At 40.9% G+C, this 27,487-nt stretch overlaps 1 protein-coding gene and 1 long non-coding RNA gene across 6 annotated transcripts in view; both read left to right on the top strand.

The window, feature by feature from the left end:
• Positions 1-1,753: 1,753 nt before the first annotated feature.
• Positions 1,754-27,487, top strand: part of MSRA (methionine sulfoxide reductase A) — a 374,360-nt gene continuing 348,626 nt past the window's right edge. For 2 of the 4 annotated variants that reach the window (XM_043486559.1, XM_043486558.1), the window contains exon 1: positions 1,754-2,183. In XM_043486559.1, the coding sequence (XP_043342494.1) occupies positions 2,048-2,183 (136 nt within the window). In that variant the 5' untranslated portion in view covers positions 1,754-2,047. The remainder of the gene's footprint in view (positions 2,184-27,487) is intronic. The other 2 variants (XM_043486557.1, XM_043486556.1) reach the window with 2 other exon arrangements.
• Positions 2,235-14,325, top strand: LOC122452847. Of its 2 annotated transcripts, none has more exons than XR_006272867.1 (3): positions 2,235-2,501; positions 5,573-8,305; positions 9,726-14,325. It is a non-coding gene; the product is annotated as an uncharacterized LOC122452847 (long non-coding RNA). The 2 variants fall into 2 exon arrangements; XR_006272866.1 differs by having other exon boundaries at positions 5,573-5,704; positions 8,152-14,325.

Below are 27,487 nucleotides of genomic sequence, written 5' to 3' on the forward strand. Positions count from 1 at the left end.
AACTATTTCTGGATCGTTACATAATAGAAGAAATAAACTTCTTATTTTGTCTACACTGCTGTATTTTGGCTCTTTATTGTACCAAAGAAGATGGTTAGACTGAATCCTAAAGAACATACATTGTTAAAATTCGTTGGAAAATCAGAGCATAATCACAAAAATAACACATCAAAGCAGTGTGTGCCCAATGGGGAATATGGACAAAAAAAGACTCTCAGTGTGGAGAAGCTCAGAAGGGATTAGGAGCAGTTTGAAGAAAAGGAAACTCTAATGATGAAAATGGTATCATTGAAGGCAACAACAGTCATCCTCTCAACAAACCAATCTCAATTCAACTTTTCTCTCATCTATTCTGGTAAATGAGGTAAGAAACTCCTGTTTTATGAAATAAGGTATTTTTCTGTTTTAAAAGGTTTTTTTTTTTTTTTTTTGTTAAATAATAATAAAAGTAACACAGCTATTGGAACATCTGAGAACTCTGTAAAAATGTAACCATTTCAAATAAGAAGTTTAAAGCAAGAGAAAGCTAGTCAGTCATTACCATGATCAACAACACAACTGCAAACATCGTTTTAATTTTTTCTAGCCTTTCTTCAGTGGGTGCCTAAGGAGAGGTGTATGCATTTATTTATAATGTACACTACATACTATACTAGTAGCTTTGTTGTGCTTTCTTGCTTAACACAATGTAAGTACTTATTGATGTGAAAAATTCTTCAGTTCTTAATTTTATACAATCAGCCACAAAAAAACAGAAAAAGCAAATCAGCATGTACCAAAACGCAGAAATGAAAAAGAAAACAGACTATTTCCCTTGACAGAAGAATGATCTTACCACCTATAATGGACACCTTGGAGGGTTTTCAGGAAAGGCCTACAGAAAATACTTCCTGTAATCTCATAGCAAAACCAAATAAATAAGAAGAACGGAGGCACACTGCCCAGAACAGAATCCGTATTACAAAATAAACACTTTAATCTAAATTTTAGTTATTTCCTGTCAGGCCATATCCTACAACACAGGAGCGCTGATCCTCCTGCCCTTATGTTACAGACCACATGAAGAAAACAAGGCAACTGAACCTACGTGCAAGGTTGGGTAAAAGCCTCCTCATTTCTGGGGGTGCTAATCTGAAGTTCCTTTCCTCATGAGACTATCTGCCCATTTTTGCATAACATTTGCAGAAAACCAAAATTTCACATATGGAACTCCCCAGTCACCCATCTGCCTCCACCCACCTTATTTTTTGGTTCGAAAATTTGTCACAGAACAAATGTTATGCCCCATGATTTGAAAGTCAAGAATGATCCAATAGCACCCTTAAGTTCACCTGAACTGCGTTAACAAAGTATTAGTATCTCGCTCTTTTCTTCCCCCATGTAAAATGGGGGAAATATATTATGATGATAATCATCAATATATTATATATATGTGTGTGCATATGTGTGTATATATATAAAACATTATATTATCTTCCCTATATTCTTAACTTTTTGAAAATTGTGGTTAGTTTTCACTTTGGATAAATAATCCGTATTTTGGATTATTAACCATCATATTGGCTCTAGTGGAAGCAGACATAGATGCTAGTTTGAAAGTCAGGTCGTCGCACAGCTTACTGGGCATACCCAGCAATTGGTAAAGAGACTGTGAAAACCAGAGTGATTTTAAAGTCCAAGTAGCGGATTATTATTATTATTTTGGCCTCTTCCGCTTCACGTACTTCGCACTGCCATTAGGACACTCGTTCTCCGCCCGGGAACTTTGTACAGAAGGGGAGCAAGAACTCGCAGGTTCCTCCCTGCACAAGCCCGGCTCAGGGCGAGAACACGCCCTCTGTCCTGGCCCTCCCGGCCCGAGGCTGAGTAATAACCTCGGTTCCGGGGCGGCGGCAGCGGCACAACCCGCGGCGCACGTGTCGTCGCTAACCCGCCCGCCAGCCCCGCGTCCAGGGCACGCAGCTCCCGCCCCGCCGCGCCGCGCCCCACTCTGCAGCGGCGCCTCTGCTCCCGACAGCCCGGCGGCCCCTTGGCCAGTGGCCCGTCCATGCTCTCGGCCACCAGGACGGCCCGCCAGCTCTTTCACAGCCTCTTTCCGATCTCGAGAATGGGTGACTCCGCCTCCAAGATCGTCAGCCCCCAGGAGGCCTTGCCAGGCCGGAAGGAGCCCATCGTCGTAGCGGGTAAGGACGCGGCCACGCACCGAGGGCGCGGTCCTCGCCTCTGCGCACGCGCATCCTCAGGCCGCCGGAAGGGAGCCGGGGGCCGGCCTCGGAAGGGTCTGCTGCTGGGGGTCTGCGCAGGCGCGGAGGGCGCTGGGAGCGGAGGGCATGAGGGATCGATCCTCTTTCTTTGTTTAGGTTTTCATCCACTAGAACAACGGGAGACACAGTGAAGGGATCTAGTACGTTGATACGGCCCACCTAGACTGTAAATACCCCTCGGCGGCTTCAAACTTCGGGCGGGAAAATCGCTGACCTGCTTTCCGCCCTTTCTCACGGGTGTGCATCCACTTTCCTTTCTTCTCTGCTTTGGCGGCTGGGATTCGGGCCACTGAGGTGGTGCGGGTTTGTGTTGTCACGGGAGCCATGGAATGATACAGGACGATGTGTATATACTGAGGTTTTGAAATTGTTTCTCACGCCAGTGTTCTGGTTGCAGGAGTTAGCCTCACGCTGCCCTTATCCTCCAGAACTGCCCGATTTCCCCGACTTGGCAGGCGCTTCCCCTGGCCCTGTGCTCCCGATTCTGCACTTGTGTATCAGTCACGCAGAAGAGCTGTGCTTGCCAAACTTAAAAATAATTTCCCAATCGCATACCAATACTTTTGGCGACTCTAATAGAATACATAAAATGTAATAACAGTGAGATGCTAGGAAAACGAAATAAAGTGAATAAAATGAAGGGAGAAATATGAAGTTCTGGAAACTGCTCTAAAAGTTTTGAAAGCTTCACTCTCTGAATTTCTGTCTCAGCACTGTAGAAGGCCGCAGAGAGCGCAAGTCCACCAACCGTTTGTTTAGTCACTCGGTCCTATGTGACTGTTTGCGACCGCATGAACTGCAGTACTCTGGGCTTCCTTGTCCTTCACCACATCCCGGAGCTTGCTCACACTCGTAGTTCCTTGAGTTGGTGATGCCATCCAGCCATGTCATCCTCTGTTGTCCCCTTTTCCTCCTGCCACCAACGTGAGGATCATGCTTTGAGAAGGATTACTTCGGTGCATTGCTTCTCAAAGTGCTGTCTTTTAAACAAGCCCTTCCCGTGATACTAATGCATTCAGTAGTTGTGAACCGCTGCCTTCAAGCTGTTGGAGGGTTAAGTGGTGATAAATCTTTCACGGATGGTTTGATGCCAAGATAAATTATACTTTTATAATTTCTTAGGGATTCTTCCATTTTTCTTTTCCGTAAGATTTGTTGAGTATATATAGGAGAAGATGGTTCTGAGTCTGTGCATCGCACACCCTCCTCAGTATGAGAATGGACAAGGTGAAGGTCTTTGTGTTTGTAGTTGTTTGGGAACTGACGCTGTGTGGCCTCATTCACCTACATCAGCAGCTTTATATCCTATGTCCCCCATCACTTCACTTCCAACTCATTAACAGCCTTAAAACGCTTATTTTAGACTCAAATTCAGAGAATGAGTTTCAAAAAAAAAAAAAAAATCCAGATTATCTCTAAACTATATAACCCTATTATCTAAACTTTATCTCGAAAGTGAATTCTCCTTTAACAAACTAGGATTCACAAATGGATATTTAAAGGCAATGCTTCTCAATGCTGAACTTCCCCAACTTGTATGAAGCTTCATTTTTATACACTGGTGTCTTTGGTATGTCCTCCCAGACATCAAAAAACAAACAAGCCTGATCAGATCCCCAAACTGGTTGAAGATTAAAATTGTCCTGAATTTAGTTCTCCTTTATCTTAACCAAAGTCTTCCCAATGGGTTATTTAGTATGTAGATAACACTTTTGGTAAAAGATTAACTAGCATGACAGAAACGAGCCAACAGATTTTTTTTTTTTTTTCCTCTATCCATCTACTAATTCTGACTGCAAAACCTCAAGACCTGGCTCTTCTGCCTTTTTATATAGTCATGCATGCATTGCTATTGCTGGACCAATCAACCAATTTTTTTTTTTTTTGGTGTAGGGCTAAGCCTACAATGCACGTCCTTTGTGTTCAGCTGTTGTAACCACCCCCACCCCCCCCAGTTACATTTTAGATAGTGGCTTTCCTGTCTCTATCCCAGGACTGCTGCCTTGACAGGTTGTCAGAGGTTCTGATTGGCCCCAGAAATGGGCAGTGTTACTTCTCAGGTGTGTTTTCAGTGGCTTAAGATTGAAGCTTACAGACTGAATATTACTGCTTTGGAAGTTAAATTCATCTCCAGTCTGTTTAACAGCTCTGCACCTCTCTGTGTTACCTCTGTCTACATCTGTTACTTGCGCCCCTACTCTCTGAAAAGCTCTGTGGCAGGAGCGTCACCTTGTGACTTTAGACAAGCCTGTCTGTGTAGTGTGTTTGGCTGAGTGTTTTTGGCTCAGCCTAGTACAGGTGTGCACTGTTACCAAATACGTTTGGGGTGAAGGGTTATCATCTTAGCTTTAACCCTACCTTCTTGGGGTATTCTTACAGAAATGTACACCCTTTCATAAACTACAGCCTAGTAGTAGATTTCTGCTTCGCAAGAAGGTGAGATTCAACCCTTCAGACTTCTTTAATTTCTCCCAGGCTACCTAAAGGGGATCAAAATATGAATAGGCCTACTTTGGGTGGCTGGTTAGAACTAAGCCTGGCCTAGACTGGCTCATTTGAAGCACACTCTGTTGAGATCAGTGGCAGGCTCTGGGCACCATTGACTGGCAGGGCACACAGGAAGTGGTCTTTTTATGTAGTGGTGGGCTCTTTGTTGCAGTGCCTGGCTACAGAGCAATATTTAGAGAACTTTCGGACGGGGGGAAAAGGGAATTCATGCTTGCTGGACTGAATTGGTGGTCAGTCAATTGCTAGAGAGAGGCAGGAGGCAGAAAGCTTATAATTAAAACCTCAGAGTGCCTCCTGTGTTATTAAAATCTAAGTTTATTATAATAAGAACTGGTATTCAGGGGGAGGGATAAATTAGGAGTTTAGGATTAAAATATATACACTACTATAAGTAAGATAAGGTATAGCACAGGAAACTATTCTAAATAGCTTATAATAGCCACCTATAATGGAAAAGAATTGAAGAAAGAATATATCTATATCTATATTTGAATGTATATATCTGAATCACTTTGCTATACATCTGAAACTTACACAGCATTGTAATCAAACTATATTTCAGTAAAAATTTTTAAAAAATATGAAAAAGCAATCAACAGAAAAAGAGGAACTGATAATATTTTTAGTGAATCAATTATTGTGAAAGCCCAGCTTTTATTTATATGGCTCATTTTTTTCCAGCCGTGTTGGAAATATGGCTAATCTATTTTTTGATCAGGTGTTTGGGATTTGGATATATCATCCAAGAGAATGTTGGCAGCTCCTGTTTAATCTTTGCTTTCTTGCCTGTCTATCCTTAGGTAGTGTTTGCTGTATTTATTGCTGTGATGTCTCTTTGGGGAGAGGAAGAGGTATAGAACACCTGCTAAAGGTTTCTTTAGCTGCTACAGTTCTTCTAAGAACTGTAAATATAAGCACAAAAACAGAACAATGTGAGTAATCCAAAAGGTGGCTCTTTGAAAAAACAATTGTACTGTGACTATCAGCTATCTGATAAAGGAGAAAAGGAATAAAGTACAAATATATGAAATAAGAACTGAAAGAGGGAATAATAGAAATAGAAGAGTTGACGAATCATAGGAGATAAGAGGCTGTTTACTCAATTCTTTGAAAATAAATTTGAAAACTTGGATGAAATAGATAACTTTTAGGAAAATATAACTGACCTAAACTGACCCCAGAAAGAGAAAATCTTAAGAGATTGATTTTTCTAGAAGAAATAAAGTTGTCAAAGATTGCCTCCTCTCAAAGCATTATGTCCAATTTTAGAGGTGACTTCTAAATAGTTAAAGAACGTATAATTCCAATAGTATATTTAAACTGAAAGGATTGTCAGATTCTTTTTATGAAACAAGTATAATATTGAAACCAAACCTGATAAATATTGCACTAAAAAGAAAACAAACCATTCTCACTTGTGAATATAGATACAAAACTGCTAAATAAATATTAGTAAGCAGAATCTAGCAATGGGATTTAGTCTTAGAATGCAAGGGTTTGTCAATATTAGGAAATTTATTAACATAGTTTGTTGTGTGTGGCTCAGTCATATCGGCCTCTTTGTGACCCCATGGACTGTAGCCTGCAAGGCTCCTCTGTTCATGGAATTTTCCAGGCAAGAATTCTGGAGTGGGTTGCCATTTCCTACTCCAGGGGATATTCCCCAGCCAGGGATTGAACCCATATTTCTTGCTTTTCCTTCACTGGCAGGTGGATTCTTTACCACGGTGCCACCTGGGAAGCCCTTATTAATATAATTCATCATTTAGTTGGTCTAGGGAGAAAAATGATAGAACTGTTTCCCTAGATGCTGTGAAGTTATTTGACCATATTTAACAACCATTCTTGATAACATTCAGAGATAGCTACTTCCTTAATGTGATAAAACATATCTGCCAACATCATGCTTAATGAAGAAATATTAGAGATTTCCATTTAAGTCCCAGTCAAGAAGGAATGTGGAGGTGATTAATGCTTGCTTTGCCTAGTGGCAGGTGTGTACTGTTACTAAATTTGTTTGTTCTTAAGGGTCATCATCTTGGCTTTAATCTTACCTTTTTTGTGTTCTTAAAAAATCTCCATCCTTTTATGAACTGTGGCCTGGTAGGTAATTACTTTGCAAGAAGTTAAGAGTCAAACCTTCAAATTTCTTTACTGCTTAATTTTTCCAGGGCTGCCTATGTTGTATCAAGTTATGACTGGGCCTGCTTTGGATGATTGTTTATTATTAACATTGTGTTGTAGGTGCTAGTCAATCAGTCAGATAAGACAAGGCAATTAGAGATGTACAGATGGGAAAAGAGAAGGTGAAACTAATGCCATTTGCAGATGATAAGATTACATAACCACAAAATCCAAGAGTTTAATAAGGTATCAATTTATATACTTATTAGACAGAAACCAACAGCTTTACTCTAAACAACCTGTTGGAAAATATAATGGAAAAAAACACCCCCTTTGTAATAGCAACCAAAAAAGTTAAAATTTAAGAACAAACTTGGCAAGAAATATGTCCAGCCTTTGTGAAGGAAACATACAGAGGAGCACAAAAAGGAAACTTGAACAAATGGAAGAACATACCAGTTTATTGGATTCGAAGACTAAACAGGAATCATGTATCAGTTGTCCCTAAAGTTAATTTATAAAGGTAACATGATTTGAAGTAAAATACTGATGATATTTTAATTTTGTTCTAGAAATTGATGCATTCATTTAAAAAATCCGTTTGGAAAAATAAACAGGAATAGTTATGGTAACTGTAAAATAAGAACAAAGAGGAACAGTTGGCTCTTAACAGATAGTAAAAGCAAAGCTTAATAATTGAAACAACATGGGACTGTCCATGAACAGATAAGTCAATATACAGAATAGAAAGATCAGAAATTCTTAAAATATGTGTGAAAATATAGTATATGATACAGGTGACATCTTAAATCAGTGAGGAAAAGATGAAATATTCAATAAATGGTTATGGTACAACTGTGTAGCCATATGGAAAAAACAAAACCAGAAAACCCTCCAAAGTTGGATCCATACTTCACATTCTTAAACCAGGATAAGTTCCAAAAGATATATGTTGATAATAGCTCATGCATATTGAGTGCTTAACTCTATGCCAGACACTGTAGTAATTGATTCACATTTGCTGTTGTTTAGTTGCTAAGTCATGTCTGACTAATGCATTTAATCTTCACTATGACCCGTGGAGGTGTTAACTGTTTTACCCTCACTTGGAGTGGAAACTGAAGCCCATAGAGTTTTAGGTGACTTATGCAAGGTCACATGGCTAATAAGTGGTGGATCTGGGATATGAATGTAGGCAGTTTGCCTCTAGAGTTTGTGATCTTAACAGTACTATATGTACTGTTTTTTCATTTAGTTAAATGTAAAGGATGAAATAATTGAAGAATGAGCAAGGGAGAATTCTTTTAGAAAGCAAAGCCTTTCTAACCACGACTTGAAAATCAGAAGACAAAAAAGATGGATAAATTAGATCACGACAGAATAAAAATCTTCTGCAGGCAAAAATTACGGTAAGCAAATTCAAAAAACAAACTGGGGTAAATACTTGCAATTCATATCATAGGTGAAGGACTAATCTCCCTAATATATAGGAAACTTCTAGAAGATAATAAGAAAACAACATCCATTAGAAAAATAGAGGTTATGAGCAGTTCACAGAAAAGGAAGTATAATTTGCTCTTAAACATATAAAAAGATGCTCAACTTCATTCATAATGAGGAGAGTGTAAGTACCATTTTTCATTCTTCAGGTTGGCAAAAATCCAGGACTCTGATGATACAGTTTGTTGGTAATCCTTAAGGAAAAAGACACCCTCCTCCTTCGCCCGCAAGAATGTAAATTGGCCCAACTCTTACGGAAGGCAATTTGACAATATCTACCCAGAATTTAAATGCATATACCTTTTGACCCAGGAATGCAGTTTCTGAGAATTTATCCTACAGATATACTCACATTCGTGCCAAACGATGACTGTACCAGGTTATTCACTGCAGCTTTGTTTGCAGTCATCAACGATTGGACGTAACCCAAACGCCCATCAATAGGGGCTAGTTAAATAAATTATGGTTCCTCCTCACAATGGAAAATGCAGCTGTAAAAAAGAACATGAAATATCTATGTAGATAGATACAGAGAGATTGCCAAGGTACAGTGTTAGATGGGAAGTACAAGGTCAGAACAGTGTTATATATTAACTTTTTGTGTGAACAGGGAGGAAAATAATAATAGAAACTTTGAAACTTTGGAAGGATAGCTCAGAAAGTAATGGCCACGGAGAGGGCTATGCTGGGAGCTGGTGGTGGAGGGGGGACCCAGCCAGGAGACCTGACTCCATGCTTTTTAAAAAAAACTTTTGATTCTTGTAAATCTAACTGCATTACTGAATTAAATAACTCCGCTTTGCAGATGATCTCCTTCTGATATTTTTAGTCTAATTGACTACCTTTCTATCATCTTTTGTCATCCCTATTTCAAGTTCTGTTTTTTTTTCCTTCTTTTTAAATTTTGCTCTCTTTTTCATGTCAAGTTCTTTTTTTCTGCCCCAACTTGCTTTTGTAATCAAAATCCACATTTTGGCGTGATTTAAAAATCTAAATTTAGAGGGTGAAATTGGAATAAGTTAATCCAAGTCATTTTACATTTCATAAATATTCATTTTTATTGAAGTGTCAATTGTGGTGGCATCATTTATACAAAGAAAAGATCTTTGGGGACAGATTTCTTCCACTATTATGTAGAAGGCATTATGTGTATTGCTTTTATTTTGAGTGATGTACATAGACTTTTTAGAAGAAAATGATAGAAAACAATTTTCCTTTTAGAAAAAATTTTCCCCAGTGTGTGATTAATTTCTAAATTGTAGGACACAGAACTATTATCTATCCTCTCTGCATCCTGTCTAAAGCTCTTTATTTTCCCCTCTATTTCAGAATCCACAGTACTTCTCTGAAGTCCCTGGGATAGGGGGATTCCAGAGCTCCCACGATCCGACCCTCACCTTCCCAGCTTTTCTTCCCACTGTGCCCCCTCTAGAACAGGCGTCCCCAACCTTTGGGACCTAATGTCTGATGATCTGAGGTGGAGCTGATGTAATAATAGTAGAAATTAAATGCACAATCAATGTACTGTTCTTGACTCACCGTGGAACCATCCCCCCTGCCCCCCTCTGTGGAAAAATTGTCTTCCATGAAACTGGACCCTGGTGCCAGAAAGGTTGGGGACCACTGCTCTAGAACCCCATCTTCTGGTTAGCATGTGGTTCAGTGTTTTGCCTCTGGAAATGTCCAAGTGGGATCCACACTCTAATCTTTTCATTCTGTCGTCTTTGTTAAATGTTTACTAAATGCTTGCTTGGGTGAAATATTGTGTTTTCCACATAGCCTTATCCTGTTTTTCCTCAAAACTTGCCCTGCTTGAATTTGATTTCTCCCATAAACCCATCTGCTTCCCATTTCCAAATTCTTGTACTCAGTTGTGTCCAACTCTTTGTGACCTGTGCTCTGTAGCCCGCCAGGCTCCTCTGTCCATGGGGATTCTCCAGTCAAGAATACTGGTGTGGGTTACCATGCCCTCCTCCAGGGGATCTTCCCAGCCCAGGGACTGAAACCAGGTCTCCCGCATTGTAGGCAGATTCTTTACTGACTGAGCCACTAGGGAAGCCCTAGAGGATTGTATATCCTGCCATAACCCCAACTTACTTCTAAAACCAAACCATTTTCCCTTCAAAACATTGGATGCATATTTTAATTTCCCCATTTCTGTCAGTGGCATTACTCCTATGCTCTTAAGTCTCCCAAACCTTAGCCACATGCATCTTCAATCCTTGCCTCTGTGTTTAAACTGGCCCTCCTCCAACAAATCTTGATTGTTCCTTGCCTTCTGTATTAGTCAGGGTTTTCAGAGAAATAGAACCAATCGTGTGTGTGTCTGTGTGTGTGTGTATGTGTAAAGAGATTTATTAGGAGGGATTGGCTCACGTGATAATGGAGGCTGAGGAGTTCAAGATCTGCTGTCTGTAAGCTGGAGGCCTAGGATAGCTGGTGATGTAATTCAGTCCAACCCTGAAAGCTGAGAACCAGGGGAGCCCATGGTTCCAGCCTGAGTCCTAACGCCTGAGAACCAGGAGCACCTGAGGCCGAAGGAAATGGATGTTCCCGATTAGACAAGGAGAGTGAATTCACCCTTCTTCCACCTTTTTGCTCCAATCTGATGGGACTGGATGAGACACACACCCGACCCCCTTCACCTCCCTGCACCATGTTGGTGGGATCATCTTCTTACTCAGTGTATAATTCAAATGTTAGTCTCTTCTGCAAGTACCTTCACAACGTGTTTAACCAGCTACCTGGGCATCCTTTAACCCAGTCAGCTTGGTGGAGGAAACTAACCATCATACTTTCCTGGGTTACTGCTTTAAGTCTTCTCTGTCATGAGCACCACTATCAGGCATCTGTTTAAACCTCAGATTTGTTTCTGTCACTTCTAAGAAAATAAAGATAACTCTGGGTGATCTGGCAATGACTCTGTTCGTCCTGGGATTAGAAGCCTTCTTTAACTTGCTGCTAATCTCAGTGTTCTTCATCTCTGCTTCCGCCCCTGAGCCTGACTCCTGCTCTTAGTAACTTCCTCCGGGAAGTTGACTTTCTCTATCACAGCTCATTTCAACCTTCCTGGGCCTTTCAAGGCTTCTCTCAGTTCTGCCCCTTCCATGCGGCCTTTGGGGGACTGCTTCAGCATCGATTGCTCTTAGAGTTGGACAGGGAGCTAGGGCTTTGAGGCCCTGTTTTACACTTTTATTCCAGGGTGTCTCTTTAAGGGTGGTGGAGTTGAGTTCCTTCAATGTCTTTGGAGCTCAGAGATTACCACTTTTCTCCCTTGTGTTTCCTTAACTTCTCGCCTGGTTACATGACCAGAACTTGGGGATTGCAAGGACCAGGCCGCTTGGTCTCTCTGGTAACTTCCTCTCTGGATGTCCTGTCTGAATGTTCTTCCCATTTGGCAAGACATTAGACTACTTTGAGCATGATGCTGTTAACATAAACTTATCTTAAAACTTATAAGCTTTTAAGAGTTTATTTGAGCAAAAATTCATTCAAATTGGGCTGCATCCAATCTTGCTGATAGAAAGGAGCTCTGAGGAGCTGTACAAAATGGAAGATTCTTCGAGCCAGAAGGGAGCGGAAACAAAGAAGGTGTGCTAGGCAGGGTGGGTATAGTAAGGTTACTTTCCTCCCGGCATGGCCGGATGTCTGCCATATAGATTACCCAGCTAGTGCCCATCAGGAGATTGCTGATTGACTGGTTCTTAAACCATTTCTCTCCCATCTTTGGGAGAGCCAAAACCATAGATAGCCAGGGTAAGTCTCGATTTGGTGTTACGGGGCTTAGCATGTGCTCAGCTGCTAAGTCGTGTTCAGCTGTCTGGGGCCCCATGGACTGTAGTCTGCCAGGCTTCTCTGTCCATGGGGTTTCCTAGGCAGAAAGACTGGAGTGAATTGCCATTCCCGACCCAGGAATCAAATCCACATCCCCTGCATTTCCTGCATTGGCATGTGGATTCTTTACCACTGAGACACCTGGAAAGCCATGAGGCTTAGCATAAGTGACTCTATTTAGGGCCTATTTTTTCGTTTGTTTGTTTTTAAAAACCACCAAATGCTTGGTTTTGCTGTGACCAGAGACTGCCATACCCTTTGAACCAGCTGGGACCTCTTCTGTAAGCTAGGTCTCTTATAAAAGGTTGAATAAGGCTATTGCTCTTGACAGAAAAAAAGATGGTCCCTTACATTTCTGTAGGACTTTTGTAACATTTCATGTGAGCATATCTACAAAGTTTCTCAGCAGGGTGTATTTCTGATCCACTAGCTTGCTGAATAAGTGTGTTAAATTTGCATTATAATACAGCAAAGACTGGTAGTAGTGAAACTGGAAGAAATGCAGGATTACAATATGTTTTGATGAATATATTAGCATTACATTTTTTTAAAAATGAAAAATAAAATTCAGAAACACTGACTGTCTTCCCAGAGCGTGTATATAAAATGAATTCTTTTGAAAATGTTACCGTGGTAAGGTAATAACATTAGTGTTGAGTTTTCCTCTGGAATTTTTTTCATATTTTACCTTTAATTTTTTTTAAACTTGTAGTTTACTCTTAGGCAATTTATAGTTTGCTTAGGTCAAACACAATGTGAAAAATTAAAAAGCATTGTTCCCAGGAGGCCCAAAATTATTCTTTGGCCAGCTGAAGAAAATTTGATATTTTAACAGATTTTACCCAGAAGGCGAGAGCCATGAAAATGAAATACTGCAACGGAATTCAGAGCTTTCCAGCTGGAGCAAATGAAACCTCAAGGAAAAAAAATAATCCCAAATGTACCGTAGTTAGCAGATGCAAAGGAAACCACGTTAGGGTTGGCCGAATGGAGCAGCCAGCTTTCAAATAGAGCCCCGGAGAACACGCTGCATGGCTGCAGATCTCCATTTCCTTATCTCTTCCTAAGAACCGATTCATGAAGAGCGACGTCATCTTGCAGGAAGCCCAATGTAGCAAGTCCTGCTGGTCCCTGGGGTTCCTGGCCCACCACTTAGCATTCCTCGCACACCAAACTGTGTGCACTGGCATGAAGCAGCTGCATGGAGCTGTCCGCTCCCCCCGCCACCCCCCCAACCTAGGCTGCACCTCGCCAGATAACAGCCCTGCTCACCATCTCCTCTCCCTGACAACTGGAGGCAGGTTGCCAGGAAACCGTACCCCCCCTCCGCCCCCCCAGAGGAGACTCTGCACCCAACTGCATCTGCAAGTAAAAGAGGCTGGAGGAGGCCCTTTGCAGATAACTTTATTTTCAGAAATTAAAAAAAATTTTTTTTTCTCTTCTTCAGGATTATGCTCATCCTAAGAAGCTCTGTGGATTTATTTTGATAGGTGGAGTAAAAGAGAATAATTATTTTCTGGTGAAAATTAGAGGTCGGATGAGTGAGATAAAATAGCCGTTTGCTGCAGTATTTTGGGGGGGAAACATACAGGAAGAAGCTATATAAATTTACATAGGAATTTCCAGGGGCAAAATATGAACCAAGGGGTTTCTGTGAATATGATGGAGTTTAAGCTTTAGCTATTTCAGTTCAATAGAAACCAAACCATTATTTTTCTCAAAAAAACGAGACTGGTTAAAGACCTAAAGCCTAGGCTTCTTTTTCTGTATATGTTTGCTTTGCAACCTATAGGGTGGTTGACAAACAAAATTGATATAATTTTAAAAATGAGGATTCTCTATTGTTTGCTGTCTTAGAACAGAACCAAGTGTCTTTGCTCTCAGTCTCTGAGTTTTCTTCCCAGGGAGTCTGAACACAGGCTCTTCTCACTGTTCTGCCGAGTCTGTGCTGAGATGGCTTCTCTTTGCTTCAGGGCCTTTATTAAACCTTAAATTTTTATCCATATTTTTGCTCAAAGTTTGGAAGTTTTTAATCATTTTTTATTTTCTTGGGCTCCAAAATCGCTGCAGATGGTGACTGCAGCCATGAAATTAAACAGGCGCGTGCTCCTTGGAAGAAAAGCTATAACAAACTTAGACAGCATATTAAAAAGCAGAGATACTACTCTGCCAACAAAGGTATGTCTAGTCAAAGCTATGGTTTTTATAGTAGTCATGTATGGATATGAGAGTCGGGCCACAAAGGAGGCTGAGTGCTGAAGAATTGATGCTTTTGAACTGTGGTGCTGGAGAAGACTCTTCAACTGAGTGACTGAACAACAGCAGCAGCAAATCAGTTTTATCCTCTTCCCTCAATTTCCCAAGTAACCACTGTCCAGAACCAAGGGGGCGTTCTTAATGCCTTTCTTCATATCCGTGAAGTCCTACCTAAACACTCACATTATTTATTGTTGCTATTTTATAAAAGTGGGTCAGTTTGTATTCTCTGCATCTCACTTTTCTGGCTTAATAGTGCATTATGGAAACATCTCCAAGTCAGCTGGTATATCTTAATGTATTCATTTTAACAATAGATTTAATTTTTTGGAGAATATTTTAGGCTTATAGAAAAATCGAGTGAAAAGTACGAGTTCCCATATACACCTGTCCTTCCATCCAGTTTCCCCTACTATTAATATTTTGCTTCACTGTGGTACGTGTTATAATAGACAAGTCATAGCAATACGTTATTATTATCTGAAGTCCATACTTTATGTTAGAGTTCATTCTTTGTGTTTGTACATGCTATGGGTTTTATAAAATGACAGGTATTTACCATTACAGTATCATACAGAATAGTTTCACTGCCCTAAAAATCTGTCTTCCCACCTACTCTTCAGTTCCTCCCTGATGCACTGCTGGCAACCACTGATCTTTTTACTGTCTCCACAATTTTGCCTTTTCAAAAATATCATTTAGTTGGAATCATACAGTGTGCAGTCTTTTCAGATTGACTTCTTTCACTTAGTTAGAAGCATTTAGGGTTTCTCTGTATCTGGACAGCTCATTTCTTTTTAGTGCTGAGTAATATTCCGTTGTATGGATTTATCACAATTTGTTTACCCATTCACCCATTGAAGAGCATCTTGGTTGTGTCTAGGTTTTGGCAGTTATGAATACATTATGGTAAACGTTCTTATGCAAGTTTTTGTGTGAATGTAAGTTTTCAGCTCTTTTGGGATAAATACCATGGAGCACAAATTGCTAGATCTTATTACCATAAGAGTATGTTTAGTTTTGTAAGAAACTGCCAAACCGTGTTCAAAGGTAATTGTACCATTTCACATTCTCTTCAGCAATGAATGAGATTCCTGTTGATTCACATCCTTGTCAGTATTTGGTTTAGTCAAGTGTTTTAGATTTTAGCCATTCTAAAGGTATGAAGTGGTATTTCATTATTATTTTAATTTGGAGTTCCCTAATGACATATGATGGACATCTTTTCACATGCTTATTTACCATCTGTATATCTTCTTTGATGAAATGTCTGTTTATGTCCTTTATCCACTTTTTATTTCCATTTCAGATTTTCTTATTGTTGAGTTTTTTAAAATTCTTTTTATACTTTGGATAGCAGTTCTTTATCAGGTGTGTATTTTGCAAATATTTTCTCTTGGATAGTGGCCTGTCTTCTTATACTCTTGACAATAACTTTTGCAGAGCAGTCATTTTAAATTTTAATGACCCCAACTTACCAATTTTTTCTTTTACATATCATACTTAGTATCTAAAAAATCATTGCCAAATCTAAAGTCACAGGTATTTTCTCAAGTTACTTTCTAGAAGCTTTATAGGTTTGCATTTTAAATTTTTTGAGTTAATTTTTGTCAAAGATGTAATATCTAGGTCTAGATTTAAGTTATTTTTTTTTGTTGTGAATGTCCAGTTGTTAAGCACCATTCTGAAAAGACTATCTTCGTTCTGTTGTATTGGCTTTCTTCCTTTCCCAAACATCAGTTGACTGTATTTGTGTGGGTCTATTTCTGGGCTCTTTATTCTATTCTGTTGAGCCATTTGTCTATTCTTTCACCAATACCACACTGTCTTAATTACGGTATTTTATGGTAAGTCTTGAAGTTGGGTGGCATCAGTCCTCTGTCTTTGTTCTTCTTCCATATCGTGTTGTCAGCTCTGGCTCTTTTCCCTGTCCATATGATTTTAGAACCATTTTGTCCATATCCACAAAATAAAGAGGCCCTTGATGAAAGTGAAAAGAGAAGAGTGAAAAAGTTGGCTTAAAACTCAACATTCAGAACACTAAGATCAAGTCATCTGATCCCATCTCTTCATGACAAATAGATGGGGAAACCGTGGAAACAGTAAGAGACTTTATTTTTTGGGGCTCCAAAATCACTGTAGATGGTGACTGCAGCATGAAATTAAACGGCGCTTGGTCCTTGGAAGGAAAGTTATGACCAACCTTGTTGTTGTTGTTGTTCAGTAGCTTAGTCGTGTCCAACTCTCTGAGACCCCATGGATTGTAGCCCACCAGGCTCCTCTGTCCATGGAATTTTCCAGGCAAGAACACCAGAGTAGGTTGCCATTTCCTTCTCCAGATGACCAACCTAGACAGCATATTAAAAAGCAGAGACATGACTTTGCCAACAAAGGTCTGTCTAGTCAAAGCTATGGTTTTTCCAGCAGTCATGTACGGATGTGAGAGTTGGACTGTGAAGAAATCTGAGCACTGAAGAATTGATGCTTTTGAACTGTGGTGTTGGAGAAGATTCTTGAGAGTCCCTTGGACTGCAAGGAGAGCAAACCAGTCCATCCTAAAGGAAATCAGTACTGAATATTCATTGGAAGGACTGATGCTGAAGCTGAAGCTCCAGTACTTTCTTTGGCCACCTGATGACAAGAATTGACTCATTGGAAAAGACCTTGATGCTGGGAAAGATTAAAGGTGGGAAGACAAGGGGACGACAGAGGATGAGATGATTGGATGGCATCACTGATGCGATGGACCTGAGTTTGAGTAGGCTCCGGGAGTTGGTGATGGACAGGGAAGCCTGGCTTGCTGCAGTCCATGGTGTTGCAAAGAGTTGGACATGACTGAGCGACTGAACTGACTGACTGACAAAATAACTTGCTGGGATTTTGATAGTGTTGAATCTGTAGATCAAGTTGGGAAGACTTTACATCTTGATAGTAATGAGTCTTCCTATCCATGTGCATGAAATATCTCTGCATTTATTTAGATATTCTTTGATTTCTTTCATCAAAATTTTATAGTTTTCCCCATATAGATCTTATACATATTTTGTTACATGTATACCTCAGTACTTAACTTTTTTAGTGCTAATGTGAAAGGTATTATTTTTTTAATTTCAAATTCCAATTGTTCATTGTTGGCATATAAGAAAACATTTGCTTTAGTAAAATTATATCCTGTAATCTTTTTGTTTTTGTTGATTCATTGGGATGTAGACAATCATGTCATCTGCACACAAAGGCATCTTAGTTTCTTCTTCCCCATCTGTATACCTTTTATTTCCTTTTCTTATTGCATTAGCTAGAACTTCCAGTATGATGTTGGGTAGTAGTGGTGAGAGGGGACGTGTGTGTGTGTGTGCTAAGTCGCTTCAGTTGTGTCCAACTCTTTGTGACCCTTTGGCATCCTTGCCTTATTCCTGATCTTAGTGGTAAAGCATCTGGTTTCTCACCATTAGTTATCATGTTAGCTTAGGCTTTTTTTACATGTTCTTTATCAGGTTGAGGAAGTTCTCCCCATTCCTAGTTTGCTGAAATTAAATATGGTGTTTTAAATGGTTGCATAATAGCCCTCTGTATGTATGTAGCCCATGGTAAACTGCAGTTTATTAAAATAAGCAAAGTTAAACTCTTGATCAGTTATTACATGTTTGACTTCAGTAGTGCTGTAGATACATTTATTAATCATAGTCTGTTGTGCACATACTGTAAGCACTTATGAATACCTTTCTGGTAAATCTAGTCAAAAGAGATAAAGTTGGTGCCAGGTTATGCAATGCCTCGAAGCCAACCTAAATAAGGGGTTTGGATCAGAATAGAAAATGGACACGATGTAGGTTCTCTGATGATGCATACGAGGGAAAGTCAGAGGTTCAGGTGTGCAGAGGTTTGCCCTCGGTTCATGAAGCATAAACGTCCTGTGGGTCGTGGACGCTTGCTGGTACTGTTTGGATTGGTTTCTGGATACAGCTTGGCAGCCCGGTTATGGAATTGTTTATTCTGGGAACTTACAGGTCCGTTGACATCTAGAGTTATGACCTGGTTACGTGTAACGAATTGGACCACACAGTTTCAGTACCTTTACTGTAAACTAGAGGTTGGCAGAATACGGTCTGTGGGTCATATTTGGCCTATACTGTGGTCTGTTTTTTTAAATATTAAACTTTTTGTTTTGAGATAATTATAGATTCACACACAGTTGTCAAACAGTAATACAGAGAGATTCTGTATTTTTCTTTTATCCAGTTTCCCCAAAGGTTGCATCTAGGAAATCTGTTGTACACAATTAGGATATTGACAGTGACAGAGTCAATATACAGAACAGTTCTGTCTCAAGGATCCCCTGAGTCGCCCTGTTACAGGGCACCTATGGAAGGCGGCACCCACCCCCACCTCCTTCCTCACACCCCATCCCTAACACTTGGCAACCACTAATCTCATTTCTAATTTTATCAAATCAAGACTGTTATTATATAAATGGAATCATACGGCATGTAACTTTTAAGGTTGGCTTTTTTCAATTTATATAATTCCCTGGAGATTCAGCAGAGTTACTGCATGTGTCAGTGTCAATACTTTGTTCCCTTTCACTGTGGGATAGTATCCGGTGGTATGGTATGAATGTACCACAGTTTGTGTAACCATTTACCCACTGAAAGACATATAGATTATTTCCAGTTCTTGGCTATAGTAAATATCTGATAGGACCATTTGTGTACAGTTTTTAAAAGTTTATTTATTTTAATTGTAGGCTAATTACTTTACAATATCATGGTGGTTTTTACCATACATTGACATGAATAAGCCACGGGTGTACATGTGTCCTCCCGTCCTGAACACCCCCTCCCACACTCCCTCCCCATCTCATCCTTCTGGCTTTCAGTGCCCTGTTTCATGCATTGAACTTGGACTGGTCATCTATTTCACATATAGTAATATACATGCTTCATTGTTATTCTCTCAAATCATCCCACCTTTGCCTTCTCACACAGAGTCCAAAAGTCTGTTCTTTATATCTGTGTCTGAAACTGGTCAGCCTTCAGAATGTGTACAGTGTTTATGTGAACATAGTTTTTATTTCTCTAGGGATCAGGGCCCAAGAGTGGAATTGTTGGATCATAGAGTAGTCCCATGTTTAGTTTTATAAGAAAGTGCTAGAGTATTTTCCAGAGTGCTTGTACCATTTTGCATTCACACCAGCAATGTCTGAGTGATTCAGTCTCTGCATCCTCGCCAGCATTTGATGTTATCCCTTTTTTTTTTTTGACTGTACTGTACAGGTTATGGGATCTTAGTTCCCTGAACAGGGACTGAACCTGTGCTCCTTGCATTGGAAGCACAGAGTGTTAACCACTGGACTGACAGAGAAGTCCCTATTATTTTTTATTTTAGCCATTCTGATAGGTGTGTAGTGATGTCTCATTGGTTTAAATTTTCACTTCCCTCATGGCTAAGGATGTTGAACACCTTTTCATGTCGTTTGTATATCCTCTTCAGTGAAATATCTGGTAAAACGTAGACATTTCTATTTGGATTATATGCCTTTATACTGCTCATTTTTGTGAGTTCTTATATATATTCTGAGTATCAGTTCTCTGTCAGATACATGGCTTGCAAATATTTTATCCTATCCCATAGCTTGTTTTTTTTTAATCTTCTTAGTAGAGGCTTTGCAGGTAAAATTTTTCTGTTTTGATGAGTTCCGATTTATTAGTTCTTCATTTTATGGATTATGCTTTTAGTGTTAAGCCTAAGAATTCTGCCTAGCCTTGATCTCAGAGATTCTCTCCTTTTTTTTTTGGTAAAAGTTTTATAGTTTTACATTTTACATTTGAGTCTGTGATCCACTTTGAGTTAATTTTTGTTTAAAGTTTGAGATTTGGTTTGGGGTTCTTTTTTTTTTTTCCCTATGGATATCCAGTTGCTGAAGAACAATTTGTTGAAATCCCATGTTCCAAACCTTAGGGGAAAAGCATTTAGTTTTTCATTGTTAAGTGTGATGGTAGCTGTAGGTTTTTTGTAGATCTTCTTTATTGAGGTGACGTAATTCCACTCTGTTCCTAACTTGCTGAGACTTTTATCATGAATGGGTCTTCCACCACCTGTTTTTGTAAGTAAAGTTTTATTGGAACACAGGTATGCTTATTGGTTTGTCTACAATCTCTGTCTATTTTGACAGTACAACACCAGAACTGAGTACTTGTGACAGGGATCTTTACAGCTCAGTCACTCAATCATGTCTGACTGTTTGTAACCCCATGGACTGCAGCACGCCAGGCTTCCCTGTCCATCACCCAACTCCCAGAGCTTGCTCAGACTCATGTCCATTGAGTCGGTGATGCCATCTAACCATCTCGTCCTCTGTCGTCCCCTTCTCCTCCTGCCGTCATCTTTCCCAGCATCAGGGTCTTTTCCAGTGAGTCAGTTCTTTGCATCAGGTGGCCAAAGTATTGGAGTTTCAGCTTCAGCATCAGTCTTTCCAATGAATGCTCAGGATTGATTTCCTTTAGGATGGACTGGTTGGATCTCCTTGTAGTCCAAGGAACTCTCAAGAGCCTTCTCCAACACCACAGTTCAAAAGCATCAATCAGTTTTCATTCCAATCCCAAAGAAAGGCAATGCCAAAGAATGTTCAAACTACCACACAATTGCACTTATCACACACACTAGCAAAGTAATCCTCAAAATTCTCCAAGTGAGACTTCAACAGTATGTGAACCAAGAACTTCCAGACGTTCAAGCTGGATTTAGAAAAGGCAGAGGGACCAGAGATCAAATTGCCAACATCTGCTGGATCAGAGAAAAAGCAAGAGAGTTCCAGAAAAACATCTACTTCTGCTCTATTGACTATGCCAAAGCCTTTGACTGTGTGGATCACAACAAACTGTGGAAAATTCTTCAAGAGATGGGAATAACAGACCACCTTTCCTCCCTTCTGAGAAATCTGTATGCAGGTCAAGAAGCACCAGTTAGAACTGGACATGGCACAACGGATTGGTTCCAAATTGGGAAAGGAGTATGTCAAGGCTGGTATTTTGTCATCCCGGTTACTTAACTTCTATGCAGAGTACATCATGCAAAATGCCAGGCTGGATGAAGCACAAGCTGGATCGCTTAGGAGAAATATCTCCAATATCTTGGGAGAAATATCAGTTACCTCAGATATGCAGATGGAACCACCCTTATGGCAGAAATAGAAGAGGGACTAAAGAGTCTCTTGATGAAAGTGAAAGAAGAGAGGAAAAAGCTGGCTTAAAACTCAACATTCAAAAAACGAAGATTATGGCATCCGGTCCCATCACTTCATGACAAATAAATGGGGAAACAATGGAAATACTGAGAGACTATTTTCTTGGGCTCCAAAATCACTGCGGATAGTGACTGCAGCCATGAAAATAAAAAGATGCTTGCTCCTTGGAAGAAAAGTGAAGTTGCTCAGTCATGTCCGACTCTTTGTGAGCCAATGGACTGTAGCTTGCCAGGCTCCTCTGTCCATGGGATTTTCCAGGGAATAATACTGGAGTGAGTTTCTATTTCCTTCTCCGGGGTCCTTGGAAGAAAAGCTATGACAAACCTAGACAGCATATGAAAAAGCAGAGGCTTTACTTTGCTGATAAAGGTCCGTCTAGTCAAAGCTATAGTTTTTCTAGTAGTCATGTTTGGATGTGAGAGTTGGACAGGGATCACGTGACCCACAAAGCCTGAAATATTTATTATCTAGCCTTTCATAGAAAAGGTTTTCTGACTGCTACTGTAGTTCACAGTCTTCATTTTGGTTCACCTTTTTTTTTTTTTTCCTTTCCCCATCAGAATTCCTCTTATCTTTTGGTATTGTAAGTTTTTTACAAACTCTTAATCACTCCACATGTGCATCTTCAGTTGTCCAAGACTTAGACCATGAGTTGTTGGCAGTGCCCATCTTGAAAGAAGATATGGATGTGTGAAGATCTGGCTGACTTCCAAAGGCCTTCTCTATTGTAAACATGTCTGTATTTCTGTTAATATCAGCGGTAGTATTTTGGGGGGTTCTTAGCCCAGTAACTACTGTTAACTTCTTACCTTGACCATCCACCTGAACAAATTACTTGCATTTCACTGGCCCTTGTTTCCCGCCCAAATTCCTGGATTCTTACTGTCTGTCATCAGCACTGCTGTTTCAGAATGTTTACATGATGGGATGATCCATGATTTTAGTGATCTCTAAAGGGTCCAGACTCTTGAGAGTCCTTTGGACTGCAAGGAGATCAAACTAGTCAATCCTAAAGGAAATCAGTTCTGAATATTCATGGGAAGGACTGATGCTGAAGCTCCAATAGTTTGGCCACCTGATGAGAAGAACTGACTTATTGGAAAAGACCCTGACGCTGGGAAAGATTGAAGGCAGGAGGAGACGGGGACGACAGAGGATGAAATGGTTGGATGTTATCACCGACTAAGGGACATGAGTTTGGGCAAGCTCCGGGAGTTGGTGATGAACAGAGAATACTGGCGTGCTGCAGTCCGTGGGGTCACAAAGAGTCAGACATGACTGAGTCGCTGAACTGAACTGAAATGGGTCCAGTGGAGTGCCGCGTTCTAATTTCAGTGACTCTTTACACTGTAGATACATATTTGTTGTGTTTTGTTTTTCTAAGGGGTTTTGAAGTTTTGGCACGTTTGTTGCTTTGGTTGAAAATGAGGACCTGGATAAATGATGCCCCTTAAGTTAGGAAATAAGTGAATGTATTCCTTGGATCACTGAAACCATTGTAGGTTTGTGCTTATAGATTATTAATTGGTAGAGATACTACGTCCTGCATCTCTGCAGACACATTTTGTTTAAACTTGCTTGACCTACTCTCTCCAGAACATACTTTGACCAAAAATACATCTCTTTTTTTTCTCTTCACCTAACTTCCTTTTATTGTTTACCGCCTCCATCCTCAGCAATGTCTTCCCTTACACTCCAACCCATTTGATCCTTGTCTCTTAGAATGCTTAGCATGTTTTCTTTACTATTCATTGAATGTGCAATCTTCTTCTCTGAAGATGTCTTATATTGTTGTCTTATCATTGTTTAAATTTATAATAGCAATTTAGCTTTAATATATGTACATATTTCTTTATAACTGCATTTTTAGTGATGGCTTATTTACTTATTCATATCAAGTAATATACAAATTTGTGTAAGTAGTTTACCTATTTGTATAATTCTATGCCTATGTGTGTTTATGTTACATAGCAATTATTAGTTAAGTGAATGAAAGAATGATTGAGCTAATATTCTGTGTAGTATTAAGTTTGGAAGTTGTTCAATAAAGTCCTTTTAGTATGGTGCAGGTCAATACATAGTAATATTAATTGAATCTCAATAAATGGGTATTCACTTTTTAACTTATCTTCCAGCATGAACTATCCATCTTTAGAAATTTGATTATGACTGCTTATGTGAACCCAATGGCTGAGTTTCCAAATAGTTGTTAGAGGATCTGAGCCCTTAGCTGTCACATTGTAATTTGTGTTTCATATTTATGGGAGAGAAGTCTTTCTACAAATATGTAAAAATATTGAGTAAAGGAAATGGCTCCCACTGTGACAGAAGAAAATATCTTAAAAAAGATCCGTAGTTATCCTTCTTTCCCCAAGGTTGTGTTTTCATAAAAAAGACATTGTTTTATGTTCCAGAATCAAGAGGTGATTTTATGATTTAACACGTTCCACCAAGAACGTTTGTAAGGTTATCAACACCAGCATAACTACTGTAGAGATCACATAGCGATATTAGTCTCTGGATTTATTGAGTTTGTTGTGTTCCTGTGGTATCATTCATAATTTTCTCCCAAGGGTTTCCACTTTCCCCTCTTGACTTAATACCAAGACATGGAAACTCATTTATGCTGCAGCGTACAGTGCTGGGAGATGAACGCCTGTCTGTCATCTCGCTCAATAGGACCTGTCAGGACCATAGGTGGACATTTGCCACCTCACCATCGATAGGCAGTGTTCAGAAATGTATTCTTCAGTGAGCGGTGAGTTGGGAGGGTGGAAAGCACAGGCACGTAACCTCTGGACAGTGACTGAACTTCGTTTCGTGTGCTTACCAGCTACATGACCGTGAATAGATTCGCCTCGGTTTTCTCATTTGTAAAACGGAAACGGTGGCACCTTCCTCAAATGGAAACGGTGGCACCTTCCTCAAGTGGATGTATCTGGGAATAGCTGAGATCACGGGGAGAGAACCAAAGAACCAGTGTGATACCTGGCTGCTGGCAGATGCTGCTTTGCAGCGTGAGGTCCCAGTGGAGAGGCTGAGGGAGCAGCTTCCCCGTGTCGTTGCCCCTGTTCTATGACACTGGCCGGCGGTGGTCTCATAAGCATGCTCACCTAGAGAGCCACGGGCGGGTCAGCAAAGCGACCCGGACACAGGCTCCTCGTGACCTCAGACTCACTTCGTTTCCTTCTCTCGGCCAGCTTTCCTTTCAGAAGGATTGACCCTGGATCCACCTGTGGCACAGGGAGGTCCATCATTCCTTATGCCCTGCACCTCTCAGGGTGTATGGCGGACAGCAAGGGGCGTATGTGTGCTGAGCCTCTGTCCTCCCACTCCCTGGAGATGGGTCCTTCCTGACTGCCCACTCCTTTCTCTCGTGGCTGAACTGGTTCGTGGTCAGTGAGCTTAACTCTGACCCTAACCCTGATCTTAGTGTTAACTGTGTTAGTTGCCCGCCAGGCTCCTCTGTCCATGGGATTCTCCAGGCAGAAATACTTCAGTGGGTTGCCATTTCCTCCTCCAGGGCATCTTCCTGACCCGTGAGGGTGCCCCTCAGCTCTGGGTTCCTTTTCTAGAGTCCCGAGCCTGGACCCGTGGTTCTCTGCTCCCATGAAGTATACAGCGTCAAAAGGAGAGAGAAGAGAGTCTTGGGATGGGATGTGGTGGAATCCCAAAACTTAAGAGCAAAGGAGGAAGAACCATTATGGATGCATAGAAGAGGCAGTCAGAAAAGAGAAAGGCGCACTCAGGAAACCAGGGGGAGAGCAAACGGGAAAGATGGGGATAGTCAACCAGAACCACTTGCTTTGGTGGGCGTGGGGACGGGAGGGCAGAAACTGGTGGCCGGGGTTGGGTGGTGAGGAAGTGGAGAAAAGGATGGACTCCATCTTCTCTTTCAACAAAGTTGGTTGGAGTGGAAAGCAAATCGGGCAATAGTTAAGTTCAAAAGGGAGATAGTTTATAAAGATGGGAGTGACTTGAGAATGTATATATTCTGAAGGGGGAAGATATGGGAGGATGTTATAGAAAAGAGGTTCATTTAAATTTGCCCTGCTTTTTGTCATTTTACCGGTGGGTTCTTCTCTTCCTGACTAGCAGTCCTTTTGTTTTTCTAATTCATGGTTATTTTGCTGCTCCATTTTCCTTCCTTACTCCTTCCCTTCATCACTGCTTCCTTCACTCGCTTTCCCTCCTTTCTTCTCCTCCTCTCTCTCCTTCTGAGATTTTTTTTCTTCCCCTCCCTTTTTTTTGGCCACACTACACAGTATATGGGATCTTAGTTCCCCAACCAGTGATGGAACGCACGTCCCACGAGTCTTAACCACTGAACTGCCAGGGAAGCCCCCCATTTTGAGATTTCTGACAACTTGTCTATTAATCGATGTCTTACAGTCCTGTCCTTTTGGATGTCATGAGTACAACAAGGGTTCTGGGTATGGCGACTTCTTATTGTCCTTTTAGGAAGAAACTCATATTGTCTGTTGGTCCCAGTCATCCGTCTTCAGCGCTAAATTAATCCTTCCTAATGCTCTTTACATTGCTTACTGCCTGATTTCTTATATGTCAAGCCACATCTCAGGGCATTGTATTCGCCCTGTGCCACTTCTAAGTTTTTCATGCTTAATTCTCTGTAGGTTTTTGGATGCAAGCCCAACCAACTTTGTCAAGAACAGTGGCACAGGAAATGAAACACACAAAATAAATTTTTTTTTTTTTTTTGGTTTTAGAACTGATACAAAGCCAATGTGGGAAGACTTAGTTACTGCTTTCCAATGAGTGCTTTGTAGTTGTCTTTGTTGGAGGGGGAGAAGAGAGGGCAATGGAGAGGCATCTGCAGTTTTGACACTTCCTTTCTGTTCTTCTCCTGCCTGCTGCTCCCTTCCCATCTTCTCCCCTCCCTCTTCCTTTCTTCTGCTTTCCTCCTCTTGTCAGCCAATGGGTACTGAATGTCATAAGCCATGGTGGAGACAGGAATGGAAGCCGGCATGTGAGAGATGCTGTGTGTGAGCAGTCTCTGTAGGCATATGCTGCTGACGTCTCCCTGGGTGGGAGTGATGAGGTCGGTGCTGTGTGCTCATCAGGGGTCATGTGGCCCACGCCCCCTTCACGAGGTTCCTCCCAGAGCTAGACTCTCTACTGTGACTGCCCCCGGCCTTTCTGGTTCCCTGGGATGGGATCTGACCCTCCCAGGGCTTGGGTGCCTCTTCTCTGGGCACGGGAGCTGGAAACTGTGCTGACGGGGCAGCCGATCCTGTCACGGGCCCGGGGAGGCCGTGGTTCTGGCTCTCCGTGGCCTCACTCACACACTCAGAGCCTGGCCCTCCGGGCATGTGGCACATACACATCTAGGTTTCGAGAACCAGGTGAGTGGTAGAACCTGGCTCAGCAGTCTGGTCTGGTTCTTACATTTTTTTTTTTTTTCTTTTCTACTAGAAAAATAAAGCTCTCTGTTACAGTAGCATCATCAGTTATAGCTCATCACTAGAAGAGATGACATTTACAGAGGTCCAGGCTCTTGGAACAAACTACCAGCTTTGCTGTTAAGCCCAGCTCTCAGCAACTGTTGCATCATGAAACTTGACCCCCCCTTTTTTTCATACTTCAAGGATGACTTTTACTAGTCTTTTATATTTGGCATTTCCGAAATGAGTGATCACAGGGTCCATGGCTTATACAGCAGTTTCCCTGAGCTACCTAAAGCTTTTCTCCTCTTCTGGCTCTTGTCCTGCTCACCAGAACCAAAGTGAGAAGCCATTGC

Source organism: Cervus canadensis, chromosome 14, assembly GCF_019320065.1.
Source record: "Cervus canadensis isolate Bull #8, Minnesota chromosome 14, ASM1932006v1, whole genome shotgun sequence".
In the NCBI taxonomy this organism is placed as follows: domain Eukaryota; kingdom Metazoa; phylum Chordata; class Mammalia; order Artiodactyla; family Cervidae; genus Cervus; species Cervus canadensis.